At 41.2% G+C, this 14,806-nt stretch overlaps 1 protein-coding gene across 5 annotated transcripts in view; it reads right to left on the minus strand.

Annotated features, from left to right (window-relative positions):
• AP3D1 (adaptor related protein complex 3 subunit delta 1) overlaps nt 1–14,806 on the minus strand; it is a 76,837-nt gene that overhangs the window by 25,433 nt on the left and 36,598 nt on the right. For 4 of the 5 annotated variants that reach the window (XM_043502528.1, XM_043502527.1, XM_043502529.1 and 1 more), the window contains exons 4-12: nt 14,663–14,743; nt 12,478–12,585; nt 11,009–11,138; nt 8,286–8,425; nt 7,913–7,986; nt 4,787–4,836; nt 3,570–3,619; nt 3,006–3,054; nt 1,516–1,661 (exon numbers count right to left, since the gene is read on the minus strand). In XM_043502528.1, the coding sequence (XP_043358463.1) occupies nt 1,516–1,661; nt 3,006–3,054; nt 3,570–3,619; nt 4,787–4,836; nt 7,913–7,986; nt 8,286–8,425; nt 11,009–11,138; nt 12,478–12,585; nt 14,663–14,743 (828 nt within the window). Of the gene's footprint in view, nt 1–1,515; nt 1,662–3,005; nt 3,055–3,569; nt 3,620–4,786; nt 4,837–7,912; nt 7,987–8,285; nt 8,426–11,008; nt 11,139–12,477; nt 12,586–14,662; nt 14,744–14,806 lie in introns of those variants that run through there. The other variant, XM_043502530.1, reaches the window with a different exon arrangement.

Below are 14,806 nucleotides of genomic sequence, written 5' to 3' on the forward strand. Positions count from 1 at the left end.
TTTTAAGAGAATTTTTAATTTTCAGTATTTTCCCAATGACTGCTCATTCAGATTTCCACCCCTTAAAGTGCATTGTAAGCAGAAGTGTGACTATGTAAACATGATACTACTTCTTTAACAGATCTGCCCCATGCATGTATGCAGAGTCATATTTGAAAATCAAAATCTGGCTATTAGTAATGTAGATCCAATACAGCTCTGCAATAGCGAGCTGTAACAGAACTCAGAATTAGTATTACAGTATGGCAATGACAGAGAAACGTGAAGGAACACAGCTGACTTTTCAGCTTCTGGTTGCAGTTTGCCATGCTGATGACTTGAAAAGACTATTTTATACTGGTAAACTGAGCAAGTTTGATAGACTTATGAAAACACCCCTCCCACCCAAAAAAACAATGCTAACTTTATAAGTCACTTATCAGAGCATAACTGCACTTTAACATGCTCTGGGAACCTAATATATTGACATGTAGCAAGCAGTAGGGAATTCAGTGCAAGTTTGTGACCACCAGTGTCTGCAGCCATATCACCTCATGCTACAATCACAGCGCATCTCAGGCTTGATCAGTATATAGATGGAGACTTTCCAGGAAGAGTAGGTATTGCAGAAGTGCTGTTGATGACTTAGTATATGGCACTCTTCCTTCTGAGTCAACGTTTCAGCAGAATGCTAGGCAGCATTGCTGGAAGGGCTGTCTTTTGAATATGTAAAAAATATCTTGACATCTTGTCAAGACTCCCAGGCAATTATACTTGGTTAGATACTCTCTGCCCAACTATGAAACAACCAGAAAAACACTTTAAATGGGACACAATATTCTTTACTTCCACTGCCAAAATATCACAGCATTTTAGGAATGAAGTCGATCCACCTCATGTGAAGGTATTTTTATAGAGCTTTTTGGATGAAAGGCACTTTATGCACCAAGGTTGTAACCACAGCGCTTTAAAAAAAATCTACAAGATTATCTCCATTAAGATGTATTTCTTCAGTCTAGACAGCATTGTTAAAACTTCCTTGAACAGTAGCAACACACATGCAAAGGAACAGAGGCACGAGCACCTGGGGTGAAATTGCGTGTCGCACCTCAGGGCCTCAGAAGGACATGGTGGAGACGGCATATTAAGGTGGCTCAAAGCCAACTTTGCATCCTGATTTAATGCTGCTTCTCAGCTTCAGCATAATTTAGACAGCCTTGGAGTAGTGTTTGAGTTAGAGCATCTATAGTACAGACAGTAGTGGTGCCTGGAATTTCCAAAGCACTGTATGCTATAGCCCTCACCCTCAGCACCCCGCTGGTTATCTGGTATGATCTATGCCAAGGTTTGCAAGGGGTCTTCAGAAGGCAGCCTTATAGAGGTCTTCTACAGTGCCTGTGATTAGGGGAATCTTTTCATGTTGTGCCAGTCCCTTCACCCTGCATAAAGGGGCCAAAGTAAGGGCAAGGATCTCACCCCAGGGATTTTTTGTAAGTGCTAACTAAGGACAGGGGAGAGGAATGCACAGAAACATACCATGCCATATAGGAGATCTAAAGCTCTGAGTCGGATAGATTCATCCTTGTCATCCAAGCACTGGAGAATGAGATCCTTGTGGGACTGAACTGACTTAGGATGAGTTTTCAGGATTTTGGACATTGCTAATAAACCCAGGTACTTCACTGTGGGGGGAAAAAACAAAATAAAATTTTTCCACATATACAGATAATGTATTGTTTCTTGCAAGCACAGGGGATTTTAAGATGGGCTGACTTTCCCATCTAACCTCAAATCCCAAATATACTGTTTGAAATAAACTTTGACAGAGGGAGCACATTTACCAGTTAGAAAACGAAAAGAGCAGCCTAAGCGTCTATTTCTTCCTTTGCCCCCCCACATGTATACTCTCAGCCAAGTCACACCCATTCACGTTTCAACATCTGTGAAGAGTGGAAGTCACTGTGGCTCTGAGATGTATGCATGCACTCTGTGTGTGCAAGATTAGATTATTTTGGCCAGCAGTGTTGGTTGGAGTGTTTGTACCCTACATGCCCTGACCACCTTCTTCACCCTCAAAGACAGAAAAGGCAAAGCAGGTCCAACATTCCTCCATAGCAGCAGAGAAGGAAGGCAGGTCATGAACTCCATGTGGAAAACACATCTTAAAGAACGACAGTTATTGCAAAGAAAGTAACCATTCCCCCCGGACTGGAGCTGGAGAGGTGCCTGATATAAACAGTACCAGTAGCTGGTACCATAAAGGAATTAACTGCTGCAGACAGTAAGAGACTCAGGCTGCATGGGCATAGCAAGATCACTCTGTACTGAAAATTAGTATAGTGCTAGGAGCATCTGTATTGCCAGGGCAGCATCAGGTCATCTGCACTGCTTGCACCAATGTTAGTACATGATGAAGTGCAAACACCTGCCCAAGATGGTACCACATGTGCTCAACGACTAGGTTCTGCCAGAGTGTTAGAGCTACTCCAATAGTGCAAACAGAATTACTATATGGAAAAGGGGCTGTTCTCTTCTGAAGGTGAGGAAGACATTTATAGTTCTTGCTACAGATGCTTGGAAAAGTTTCTTCACTAAAAGGATTTAAATGGTGTAGCTACAAGTAACTTATGCCAATGCATTTCCCAGCACTAGCAAGTCTGGTGGTCTTGGATTTTACCATTAGTCTATGGAATAGCTAGCGTTTCTTGGATGTGCTTCCTCACTGGAAGATCTATGAAGGGAAAGCCCAGGAGATGAAAAGAAATTTTTTTTGTTTTAGATTTAACATACCATAAATGGCACTATTACTCATCTACTTAAAGAACAGGTAGTTGTACATGATATTTATGAATAGCGAAAATCAAATATGAAATTCTTTAGTACACATATAACAATTCACACAATACTGGGCATTCTGTAATACTGAACAGGTTGTTTTCTAGAACCGGTCACTGCTTTTAATACCACTGCCACTTAGCCCCGTCAGATTGACCACTGAAGCCTCTAGGAAGACAAGCAACACTTACAGTTCTGGTCAGAATCTTCTATTAGTATTCTTAACTTCTGAACACAGAGCTGGAAAAAAGTGCAAGTCAGGATTAACACGAGCTTTGAGAAGACTACTATTTAAAATATTCCCTTAATGGAGATTACTCACTATACTGGGTGGGTGCAATACATGACAAAGCAGTGTTACCAGAATCTGTGACCACTGGAAGACAGTATGGTTACATTAACGGATCACAAGATGAAGGGAACATGGAGCTCCAGTAATTGTACTCTGAGTGGTAATTGATCAAAAACAGTAGCAAAGCCTCTGAAATTGAATCTTGTTCTTAGGCATCTGGCCTTCCCTGCTCCACGCACCCTTTAGGGATAGGGGAAGCAGAAGACAGCACACAGAATCTGAGTTTTAGAGGAAAGGAAGTTTAGGAACCTATCTGAGAAATAACTAAATAATAAAAGCCAGATAATAAGCAAGGCTGTCCAATCAGCAGGCTCCTCTGGAGTATTTCTTCCCCCCCCCCCCCCATTTTCAGAATAAATAGGTATAACGTGGCAAAATAAAAACATTAAGAGAAGTGCTGTACCTGGATGCTGGCACTGTGATTGGGCATCCCAGAGGATAAAGAGATCAAAACTGAAACACACAAGCACTAACGTTACATTTGTTCCACACAACAAAGTATAAACAAGATAAAACTTAATTCATGATATCTGGTTTAGCCTTCATGTGAAGATGTTTGGTGGTCTCGCCCTAGTGCTTTCTGGCTGCCACTCACAAGAATGCATGGTTTGGTACAATGTCAACGCAGCTGTGACGTCTGTTCAAGCAAGGCCCCAAGAATAGACTAGCATGATATTGCAGAACAAAGGGAGGCATATGGGGGAGCTTTTACAAAGCCTCTCAAAGAGCTTTGTTTTCATGATGCTTTGCTCTTAGTCTCTCTTTTACAGTTTCCATCTAGCAATCCAGACACTAATTAAAAGATCACCAGTGACTGTACCGCTGGATTTTTGTCTGTAGTTCCCTGAAAAGATGATATAGCAGTGAATCCTACTAAGAGTAATTACATTAAACCCAATCAAGTTAGCAAGAGCCTCAGAGGGCAAGGCAGGCTTTACTGTTGACTACAGGGGGCATTTGTGCAGCTTTGGCAGTGCATAACTCCATGGCAAACAACTCAGAGCTATCATGCTGCCTGTCATAAAAGTGCATCCATATCCATGGCAAAAGAACAGGCATTAAAAGGCAGGGAGAAAGCTCCTTCTTACTCAGCCAGTCTGTTCCCTACGAGTATTCAGGCATATCTGTGAACTCTAGTCACTTGACAAGTATTTCTCTTTACTCCCACTAACCCTTCAGAGCCAACATTTCTGGGAGAGGGTGCTGGATTCTATTCTGGCTCATGCATCAAGAAAACTGTTGGCTTAGTTAGAGGGTCTGTGAGCATGGAGGTACGGGAGGGTGCTGCATATAGGTACATAGCTTAATACTGTATTTGCTGGGTTTTGTGGGTTTCAGTTGTGCATTATTTAAAAGAGTTTGCATATTATTTTATTATTGATAGCTAAGTTTTGTTTGCTTTTACCTTTAGCAAGTTTGATTTATATTTTGTTAGTTGATACCCTATATATTGACAGCAGAGGATTTCAGTTTCAATTACATAGTGAGCCAAGTTCACTAAGCGATTTAATTTGGTTATATTAATTGAAACTGTAGGTAAAAATGGATTTTATAACGGACGTTATTTAACTGCTGCCAAAGTTAAACATGCTCTTTTTTAGGCTGATTTTCAGTTCTCACCTGCTATCACTGTGTTCACACATTCATACAGAAGAGACATGGCTGAGGTGCTACAGGGAACAAACAAATCAAGTATTTCAGATAAAGAACAAAAATATCACATTATGAAGAGTTCTCAAAACCACCACCTTTTATTACACAAAAATTACCAAATCTTTTCCTCCCTCCTCCATATATTTTTGAACTAGATGAAATAATTCTTATTCTTCAAAACATTCAATACCCAGTCTTCATTGAATCCAGCACAATTTATGGGGGTGGGGTGGTAAACAACTAGTTTCTCAATCCATATTCCTGACACCTGAGAAATCCACACAGTTCTACTTTACATCATTTTTTCTCTGGGAAACAAGGAAGCAATAGCACCATTTTGAATGGTAAGGGGAAACTAAAAACTCAAGATCTCAGCATCAAGTACAGACCACTGACCCAAACTTGGCTAAGAACTAAATGAATATAAGGGAAGGATCAATTTAAGACCACTAATGCATGTGAAACAAAGGGCTGGTAGAAATCCCTGAAATCTCTCTCCTCCAAGACCATTAAATGTTGCTCAAGCAACTGATCCTTTCAGAAATTTACTGGATTGTGTCCATTACTCACCTCTCTAGAGAAAAATCTGCTTCTTTAAAAGTCATTTTCCCAAAATGTATCTCTATTTGGGTCCGCGCCCAAAACTTCTGCCTGCCTCAATACTTTGCATGCAGCATGCTATCTCCAATAGTGTGTCTCAAAAGCACTTTACACAGCTGGTGTCCTCATATACACATGGTGGAAACAGGCTCAGAAGTGAAGTGACTTGCCAGAGTCAGTGAGCATGATAATGGTAGGAGTAGAACCCAGAGGGGTGGTCCACTGCGGTAATGAACTACCAAGTTAATTCCTGATGTAGCAGTCACAAATGACACTATAAAGATGACTCAGCACATAGGATCTAAAAACCCAGTACACACAGGTCCAGGATAAGATTTTTTTTATTGTCTATGCTGTTAGCAGTTGGTGGCAGGTTTCTTGCCTTATGCATTAGATGACACTGGCCCAGGAACATCATGACTAATATGATGGAAACCAACCAGACTTCAGGTTAAAGTCCTCACAAATAATTAAATGAATAACTATTGCAGGAGCAGGATGAGGAGGTGGGAAGGAGAGGGGGTGTAGATATACATACTGTCCATCTTGCTGCTTTTCTTGAAGTAGTACTAAATTTGCATTTTTGCCAGTGCTGCAATGAACTGAACCCTCTTTAGGTATTTGGATGCAAGCCCGCTGGCTGTTCGAGAGAGAGATGGGTTACAGCAGACACTTTTCGTTCCTTAGTCTATAATTAGTAACAAATGGGCTTCTCTTCTAGCAGCATGAACTGTGGAAACTGAGGTAATGCTTTAATTTAAAGTTATTAACTACACTTAAGTCAATGATTGCCGGTGAACTAGCCACAGAGTTTCAACACTTTGGGTCTGACTGCTCTTGAAACTTTTAACTTGAGTTAACTGACTGCCAATTAACTATATTTAACTTTTTGTAAATGCTATTCTGGACACTTCCAAACATGTTTGTTGTTTACCCTAGGGCTCAACTGAACCCTCTAGAATAGAGGTATCCTTAGTAAATGGCTGCAAGAGGAATTCGATGCAAATGCATTCCACAGTATCTATGAAATCTGGGAGCTCAAATAAAAGCAGGGTGCACATAGATGGACACAGAACCCACGGTGACAATGCCTATTTGAGGGAGACACCAACAGCACAAAGCAATTGCAGCCTCCTTTCTGGGTGGCCATAGAAGGACCATCTAAAGGAAGCTGCCACAATTCAAAAAGCAGGCAATACTGACCAAGCAACAGACCATTTCAGAGCATTCCTGTTGCCTGGGACTTCTAGGGAGCTCTCAGAAAACTAGAGCTCATTCTGCAGAATCCCTAAGGGAGGGTGGTGGCAGCAACGTGACCTGACTTCCCTCCTGCACCTCCCAGGAAAGCATCTTTCTGGGACTCAGCATCCACTGGAGACATAACAGGTACCGGCTGCACTTCTCAGCCACAGTAGGGTGAAATCTAGATCTGTGCACAATTTTTCGAGCCATTTGACCAGCCCCTACTATCGGCTATACTGTTAACTTTAAGTAATATTTCTTTATAATCCATGGGCCTTTAACTGTCTTGTTAAATACAAAATTAAGCTTCCACCATGGAGCAATCTCAAAGAATGTTAAATGGATGGACAAACAGCGGTTTGTTCGGGCACCACCCCCTCCACTATTATAGACGATGATGTACATGTGTGAGTGAGAACTTGCTCACTCACAGCTCACCTCCTCTCTCCTCAACATAAAAATCAATCCTATCATGACTACTGCGAACCTTAACAGAAAAGATCCTCTTCTCCCACCCCCTCTAAAACAGGGGTTCCCAATCATAGAAGGGCAGGACTGGATAGGCCCTCAATACAGCATCTGGTTCAGTCCCCTGAACTGAAGCAGGACTAAGTATTATCTAAACCATCCCTGACAGGTGTTCGTCTAACCTGTTCTTAAAAACCTCTACTGATGAGGATTCCACAACCCTAGGCAATTTATTCCAGTGCTTAATTTCCCCTCACATTTACAAAGTATTCGTAATGTCTAAGCTATAATCTCCCATGCTGTAATTTAAGCCCATTAGTTCTTGTCCTGTTCTCAGTGGATACAGAGAACAGTTTATTCACCCTTCTCTTCATCCCAACCTTTTACATATTTGAAGATTTATCATGCCCCGAGTCTTCTCTTCTCCAAAAGAAACAAACCCAATTTTTTCAATCTTTTCTCCGAGGTCATGTTTTCTAGACCTTTAATCATTTTTGTTGCTCTCCTCTGAACTTTCTCCAGTTTGTCTAAACTTACACATCTTTCTAGGTTCAGCACAGGGAACTTGACTAGATGGACTTTCTCAGGTCTCTTCCAATTGCCAGTCACATTCACAAGAAGTTTTAAAAGTTTTATACTGGGGCTGTTCCAGTGACAATTTTAACTTCTGATGTCTGGATCCAAACATTTCTAGATGCAATAAACCTAGGCGGACTCCATTCATGCTACCACAAACAATGCTGAAGAATTAAGGAGGTGAAACAAGTATATTTTCAGACTTACCTATGTATGAGATTGGTAAGTGGCTCAATCAATTTCTTTCCCAGCCTAGGTTCTAATGGAGTAAGAGCACCAAACTTTGAAAAGAAAAGGAGGAAGGGAAATTCTTTTAATAGCCAGTTTTCGCCAGGGTAAAACAGTACTATCGTCATTTGTGTGTCACAACACAACAAAACAAAATTAAAAGGAGATGTTTTGTCTCCTTTTGGTTGTTATGTTCCCACCCATTATAACAGATGTCTGTTTCTCTTCCTTGTCATTTGGATTTACTAGTAATTATCCCTTTAAGTGATAGCTTTATTTTCACACCCAAGGTGCTGTTAACGAGCACGCCAGCCCTGGAAAAGATCTAACATAGAAGAACTGGAATACTTGCCAATTTTATAATTTTAATGAGGACCCAATTATTGGTTGAAGACGTCATCAATTTAAAAAAGAGCGGAGCAAGGGAAAGGTAGTTCTTGGGATTGCGTCTAGCCAGCTCACAAATAACATTTACTGCCGCAGACTGGACACCTGGGAAACAGAAGTGGGAGAAAAGGGGTCCAATCAACAATTCAACCGTAGCTTGATTTTCATACTCAAAATGAACAGAACAAGAGCAGCTACAGATTAGACTAGTACGGAGCTGGAATTATTGCTTATCCTCATTTGCAAAGTTACTCTATGGAAGAAATTATATTCCAAGTATTCTAAATGGAACCTGCAAACGATTTTAAGAAACTGGGCTTGTGCCTTTTTTGATTGCTTTATAATGTAAAAGGGCACAAAAGTTTTTCTTCCCCTTCTGTATATGTTTTCTATCTTTAGAAGTACCATGAATGTTAGCTCTGGTCTTCCCTGTTTCTGTTGGAGGATTTGTTCAGGGGGTATGGTGGTACACAGGATGTCCACTATTAAACCTCACATCTTAAAGATTTGACGAAAAGCTTCCTTTCTTCAAAGTGTCCATTAGGCAATTAAGTTAAAAGTTGTTGTACTTGACACAGAAAGGTAAACAGTGACTAAAAATCCCTTTTCATTTGTTCCAACTCTCAGACGCTTGGTTTTTGATCACAGACTTTGCAGTCTAGACAGAACCTGATTTCCTAATGGAAAACACAGACAAGCAATGTTTTGAAGAGCTTTTCATGGTTTATCCATCATAAAACCTCAAAAAGAGCAAAATCACAGCTCCCTCCTCCCCCCCTTTGCAGGTTCCCTTTTAACATGAGTGATTCTTTCTTGCATACATCACTGGAGGGCAGGTCTTTCCTTACCCTAATCAAATCAGTCCAGTGACTATTTACATTCTCCCCTCTTTAAACACAAATCAGCTGAAAGTCATAGGCTTCAGTCTCAGGTGGAATTCTCAAAATGAATATACAGCATTTCCATCCAGTGGGGAAAAATAAGCATCCTAAATAAATTCTGGGAAGACTGTTTGGCTATAGAAATGTGAACAATAATTCTTACAGTTGCTGGACATAAAGAAAGTTCTCCATGCTACAGCTTCCTAGCTGTGCTAGCTATGACTGAAGCTGTGAGTTTGTCACGTATGTCACGGAATTCACAGATTTCCATGAATTCTACAGAGGCCGGTGTGGCTGGCTCCGGGGCTGCCCAAGCAGCTCAGGCAGCACCTAGGCCAGTCGCATTGGCTGCTGCTGGGGCAGTCTCAGGCCATCACGCACCCCTCCCCTAGCAGCAGCAGGAGGAGTTTGGGTGTGGGAGGAGGCTCAAGGCTGGGGCACGGGAGTGAGTGAGGACTCTGGGCAGTGCTTACCTTGGGGGGGGGGGGGACTCCCTGGAAGTGGCAACATGTCCCTCCCTCAGCTCCTAGCTCAGCTCACTGCCTCTGCTCCCACTGGCCGCAGCATGCCCCCCACAGCGGCACTCCCAAGATTTAGTCAGGGGTATAGTACAAGTCATGGACAGGTCACTGGCCACGAATTTTTATTTATTTTTTTTTACTGCCAGTGACCTGTCCATGACTCTTACTAAAAATACCCGTGACTAAAACGTAGCTTTAGCTATGACACATTCCCCAAGAATTTAGCCACAGTATTTTACCATTTGTCTTGTAGTATTAACATTAAAACATTACAATACAAGTGGATGAAAGATTGTTTATGCCCCAAATTCAGTTTTTTTAAAAAAAAATATGGAAGAGATTCCTGCTATATCACAAGAAATATTTCAAATGTTTCGTTTACATCCAGATATTACAACCCAATCACTGCAGCTTTGTGCTAGGGTAGGGGTGGGCAAACTTTTTGGCCCAAGGGCCACATCAGGGAATAGAAATTGTATGGTGGGTCATGAATGCTCACAAAATTGGGGTTGGGGTGTGGACTCTGGGGTGGGGCTGGGGGTGAGAGGTTTGGGGTGTAAGAGGGTGCTCCAGGCTGTGATCAAGGGGTTTAGAAAGCAGGAGGGGGATCAGGGCTAGGGCAGGGGGTTGGGGGAGAGGCTCAGGGGGTGCAGGCTCCGAGCAGCACTTACCTCAAGCGGCTCCTGGAAGCAGTGGTACGTCCCTTCTCCGGCTCCTATGCGGAGGCGTGGCCAGGGGGCTCTGCACATTGCCCCTCTGCAGGCACTGCCCCTGGGGCTCCCATTGGAGCATGTAGGAGCCAGAGCGGGGCCATGCCGTGGCTTCCGGGAGCCATGTGATGTGGCCCCCGATTCAGCACCCCAGCCAAAGCGGGGCCAAGCCGCACGGTGTGGCTTGCAGGCCAGGTTAAAACAGCTTGGGGGCTGTAGTTTGCCCACCCCTGGGCCAGGGCATGAGAAGCAAAAAACCCGAAGTTGACTACTGTATTTTCAGTAGCCAAGCTACGTGAACTACAAGGCAAGAATGGTTTTATGTCATTAAGATTTAATCCATTAATTCAGCCTAGTAACACGTAATGGCTTTAATTTTTTTAAAAACACAAAATGTGTTTTTAATCTGATCACATCCCTTTAAGTGTTCAGGTGCCTGCCCACAGGTATAGCAATAGTTTATAACATGTAACCAGTTACCTTCCTTTACCTACCATGAATCAACCACCACTAAAAATTCATGTCTTCACTGAGGTCCCGTTCTGCAATAAAAGTAGTTTATTAAAATTCACTAACCAGGATCTGGATCTTCCAGTTTCTCTTTAAGGCGAGGGAATGCAGGACGGAGGGACTCAGGGTACTTCAAAAACACTTTGTACATGATTAACACTGCCTTCTTCCTGATATAAGGCTTTGTGTGAGACATCTGTTAGTGAAACAACCACAGTCAGACTCTTAACATGCTCACATTCCCAAGAGGTTTCTTTCAAGATACCATTTTTAGTCAACGCCTCCACGGCAATACCTATAAAAATTGATTCTGTTGGGCAGTCTTTCCATGCAGCTGCTCTTTTAGTGCACTCAGCATTTTAAGATAAAAAGCAAAACACTGTCAGTCATGCAAGTCAAAACAAATAGTCAAAGCAGTCCCTTTGGGCTGGCCAAGGATGTGTGATTTACAAAAGACCAGGGTTCAAGGATCAACCATAAGACGCCCATTCTGAATGTGCTGTAGAGCACCTACTCCCTACTGGCCTAGGATAAAGAGAGGTTGCCAGTCACTTTGTTCTTAAATTCGCTGCACTCAACCAGTCCTATTATTCAATCTAACAAGTAGCATCAAACAGCAATCTTCAAGGCAGAAACATATCCAGTCTCAAGGACAGCCAACATGGGCAGATGTGATAAGACACAATCAAGCTAATATAGTGACAGAGGATAGAGGAAAGAAGGAGCGTCTCAAACATCAAAGAACTTGTTTAACCAAACTGCTCCTCCCTCACCATTAAATAGCACCTTCACCTATGGAATAGCAATCTCATTGGATGTATTAATGCTTATCTCCATTACCATACCCTATCTGAAGGGGTTGGGTCACCCAACTGCAAACCTAGTGCTGCTGACCCATCTGAAGCACACAGTGGTAACAACACTTGAACAGAGTATGCATTGTAAAAGTGGAGGGAGGACAAAACAGAACTTATACCAGAAACATCACCTCTAATATACTGATACTTTAAGGTCAGAAGGGACCATCATAATCATCTAGTCTGACCTGCACATCGTAGGCCACAGAACCTCACCCACCCACTCCTGTAATAGACCCCTAACCTCTGGCTGAGTTACTCAAGTCCTCAAAGCTGCTCTTCCTCTTCAAGAGCCAAGCTGAGCATGGTGAAGTGGTAGGAGTGACTAAGAGGACTATACTACCTGACCTAACATAGTAATAAAGTCAGTGCATGATTCTCACTTTAAAAGCACGTCACCTACTTGTTCTTGGTAGTTTGTGGTCCCACCTGGATAAGTTTCTAAAATGAATTCTGGGTGCACAATTAGTTTGCTAACTTTGAGACATGAACTGTGAAAGAGATTACACAAGTCAGGAGCTGTAAAGCTCCCGAGACACAAGAACTGCTAACAACCAATTATCAAGTTTTCAGGCTTAGCACTCAAATTTTACAAGGAAGAGTACGTTTCTAATAGTCTAAATATATTCTAGACACAATCATAAGGAAAAAAGATTTGCTCACTTTTTATCAACTCACCAGAGTCATGATGTCATTTGCCAAGTCTCTGGCAAGATCTGGAGTAACAAAACAGGACAAACCAGTCAGTGCTACTCCAGTATCATACTGGTTAGGGCTACTCAGATCCTAAAAGAGTAAAGACAGGGTTAAAAACTTCTGATTTATTCAAAGAAAACTCAGGGTAAAAGAAAAACATCTCAAACATAAATGAATAAAACTGCCCTGTTTAACAGAGACAGAATAGAGCTTCCTTTCTATAGGATATTTGCTCTGACAGGTTTGGGAGGATTTACTTATCTGATTTTTTTTTATAAGACTGTCACTTCATTAGTACTCGTCCTTGGAGATGTTTAGGCACTAGTTTAATACATGTAATAATCTACATAACTAAACTATAGAATATTGGGAGCACAACACACATGGTATTTCAGAAGCTGCATATGCTTCTGGAAAACACGGAAATTTTCCCTAGTGTTTAGGGTCATTAAAAATCTTGACTGAAATCTTAACCCTACAGAAATCAGTGGGAGTTTTGTCATTGACTTCAGTGGGGCCAATTGTTTGATATAGCGTCCTAGCTTAACCTTCCTATACAGCTAAGCTAATATAGTAAGTGTAGTCTTCTAAGTCCCCATTAACTATAGTTTATCTTTCCAGTAAAGACAGGATACCAGCTAAACTGCAGAATACATATTTTGTTGATTTTCTCTTTATTTTGTTTTTATTAAATGTTGTATACTCTTTTAGATATTTCCAATTTGAGAGGACTGTTTAAGATTTACATTATACTTGTACCTGAATTTATTCTGACAAGGATTTTAAAAACAAAGCAGTCATGGAAAAGATCAGTCCTTAAAAAATATGGCAATTGGTGCACAAAAACATGAATAAAAATGCATGAAGTTTTCCATATGAACTTGCAAGCTTAATATTTAAGATTCCCTTCCAATGATTGATTGGGAGTTCCAGACATGTAGTTCAGACTTTGGGGCAGTGTGCAATTTACACTTCATTTCAGTACCCCACAACAGGTGAAGGAAAAAGATTAGGCTGGCAATAATATTAAATCACAGTTTGGAATGAATGAAAGTGAAAGCTCTACAGTTCATTTTGGTTTTAATGCTTTGGGCAAGGTGACGGTCCCCTCTTCTAAATACACAGTTGCTAGGTCAATGGAGATAGAAGAGCCTAAACAAAGGCAGTTTTAATACAAAAAAAATCCATAAAAAGAATGGAAGAGACGTGTAACAAAATGTGATTTAGAGAATACCAGTACAACGGAGTCTTCATAACAAAGAGCTGAACAGTTATAAAACAAATGACTTATCTGTCAGACCTGAACATAGTTTAAAACATAATTAAAAGAAGAACACTGGTTCTTTAGGTTAGAGACTGAACACAATCCCATTCTGCTGATTTTCTCTGGAGCAAGTGAAAACCATTTTCAGCCATTTATAACAAAGCTAAGCACAGACTAGTATCTCATGGAAGAGTTGTCCAAGTATTTAGGGTCCTCAAGTTAAAAAGATGTTTATTTTAAAGACTGAAACTAAATTAACATTTGTTTTAAGATTTCTTATCTATTTGCAGTAGTTGAACAGGAAAAATGCAGATCCACTAATTGTGAAAGGAATACAAGTAACAAAATGAATGCCATGCCAAACCAAAGGATAACACATTTGAGCAGGTTAGTAGAAGAACAAACAGCCTTAATGTAAACAGCTGCTGTTCACCTGTTTTCTGTATAATTATGTGGGAGAAGGTCAAGGGTCTGTCAGTGCTGGATGTAGCAGCCTTTCGTGGATCCAAAAAGCCAGCTCATTTGTAAATAGGTAATTACACAGTTCCTTTCAGATACTGCAGCACTCTCCCCACCCATCAACTTCTTGCGTTAGCATGTGTGATATTGGGAGTGCCAAGAAAAGTTAGGGTTTTCATGTTCACTTTGCACTCTGAACAAGCCCGGATAGTTGGACCATGCACCAAGGGGAAAACAATCTGACAATGGTTGTCAATTTTCTGATCAATCTCTGACAAATGCAGGTATCAGGCTGGAACGTGAGCCAAATGACAACAACTTTGCTCACATACCTACATTCTATATGAAAAACAGATTTTATACAGCTTTGAGATGCCAGGTGGGAAGACGGAATAAACACCTTACAACAGTCTGAATTCCTTCCTATTGAAGCGAATACCTTACCTTTCTAATCTGATTGGTAGTCAGCATAATTACATCAGTCCCTTCATGAAAGCACTGAGAGGCAGCTAGGTAACCAATTCTCTGCACAATTAGGAAAAACAGAAGGAAATGAGTCATTCACAAGTGTTGATTTTCCACAGAATC

This window comes from Dermochelys coriacea, chromosome 25, assembly GCF_009764565.3.
Source record: "Dermochelys coriacea isolate rDerCor1 chromosome 25, rDerCor1.pri.v4, whole genome shotgun sequence".
Taxonomy (NCBI): domain Eukaryota; kingdom Metazoa; phylum Chordata; order Testudines; family Dermochelyidae; genus Dermochelys; species Dermochelys coriacea.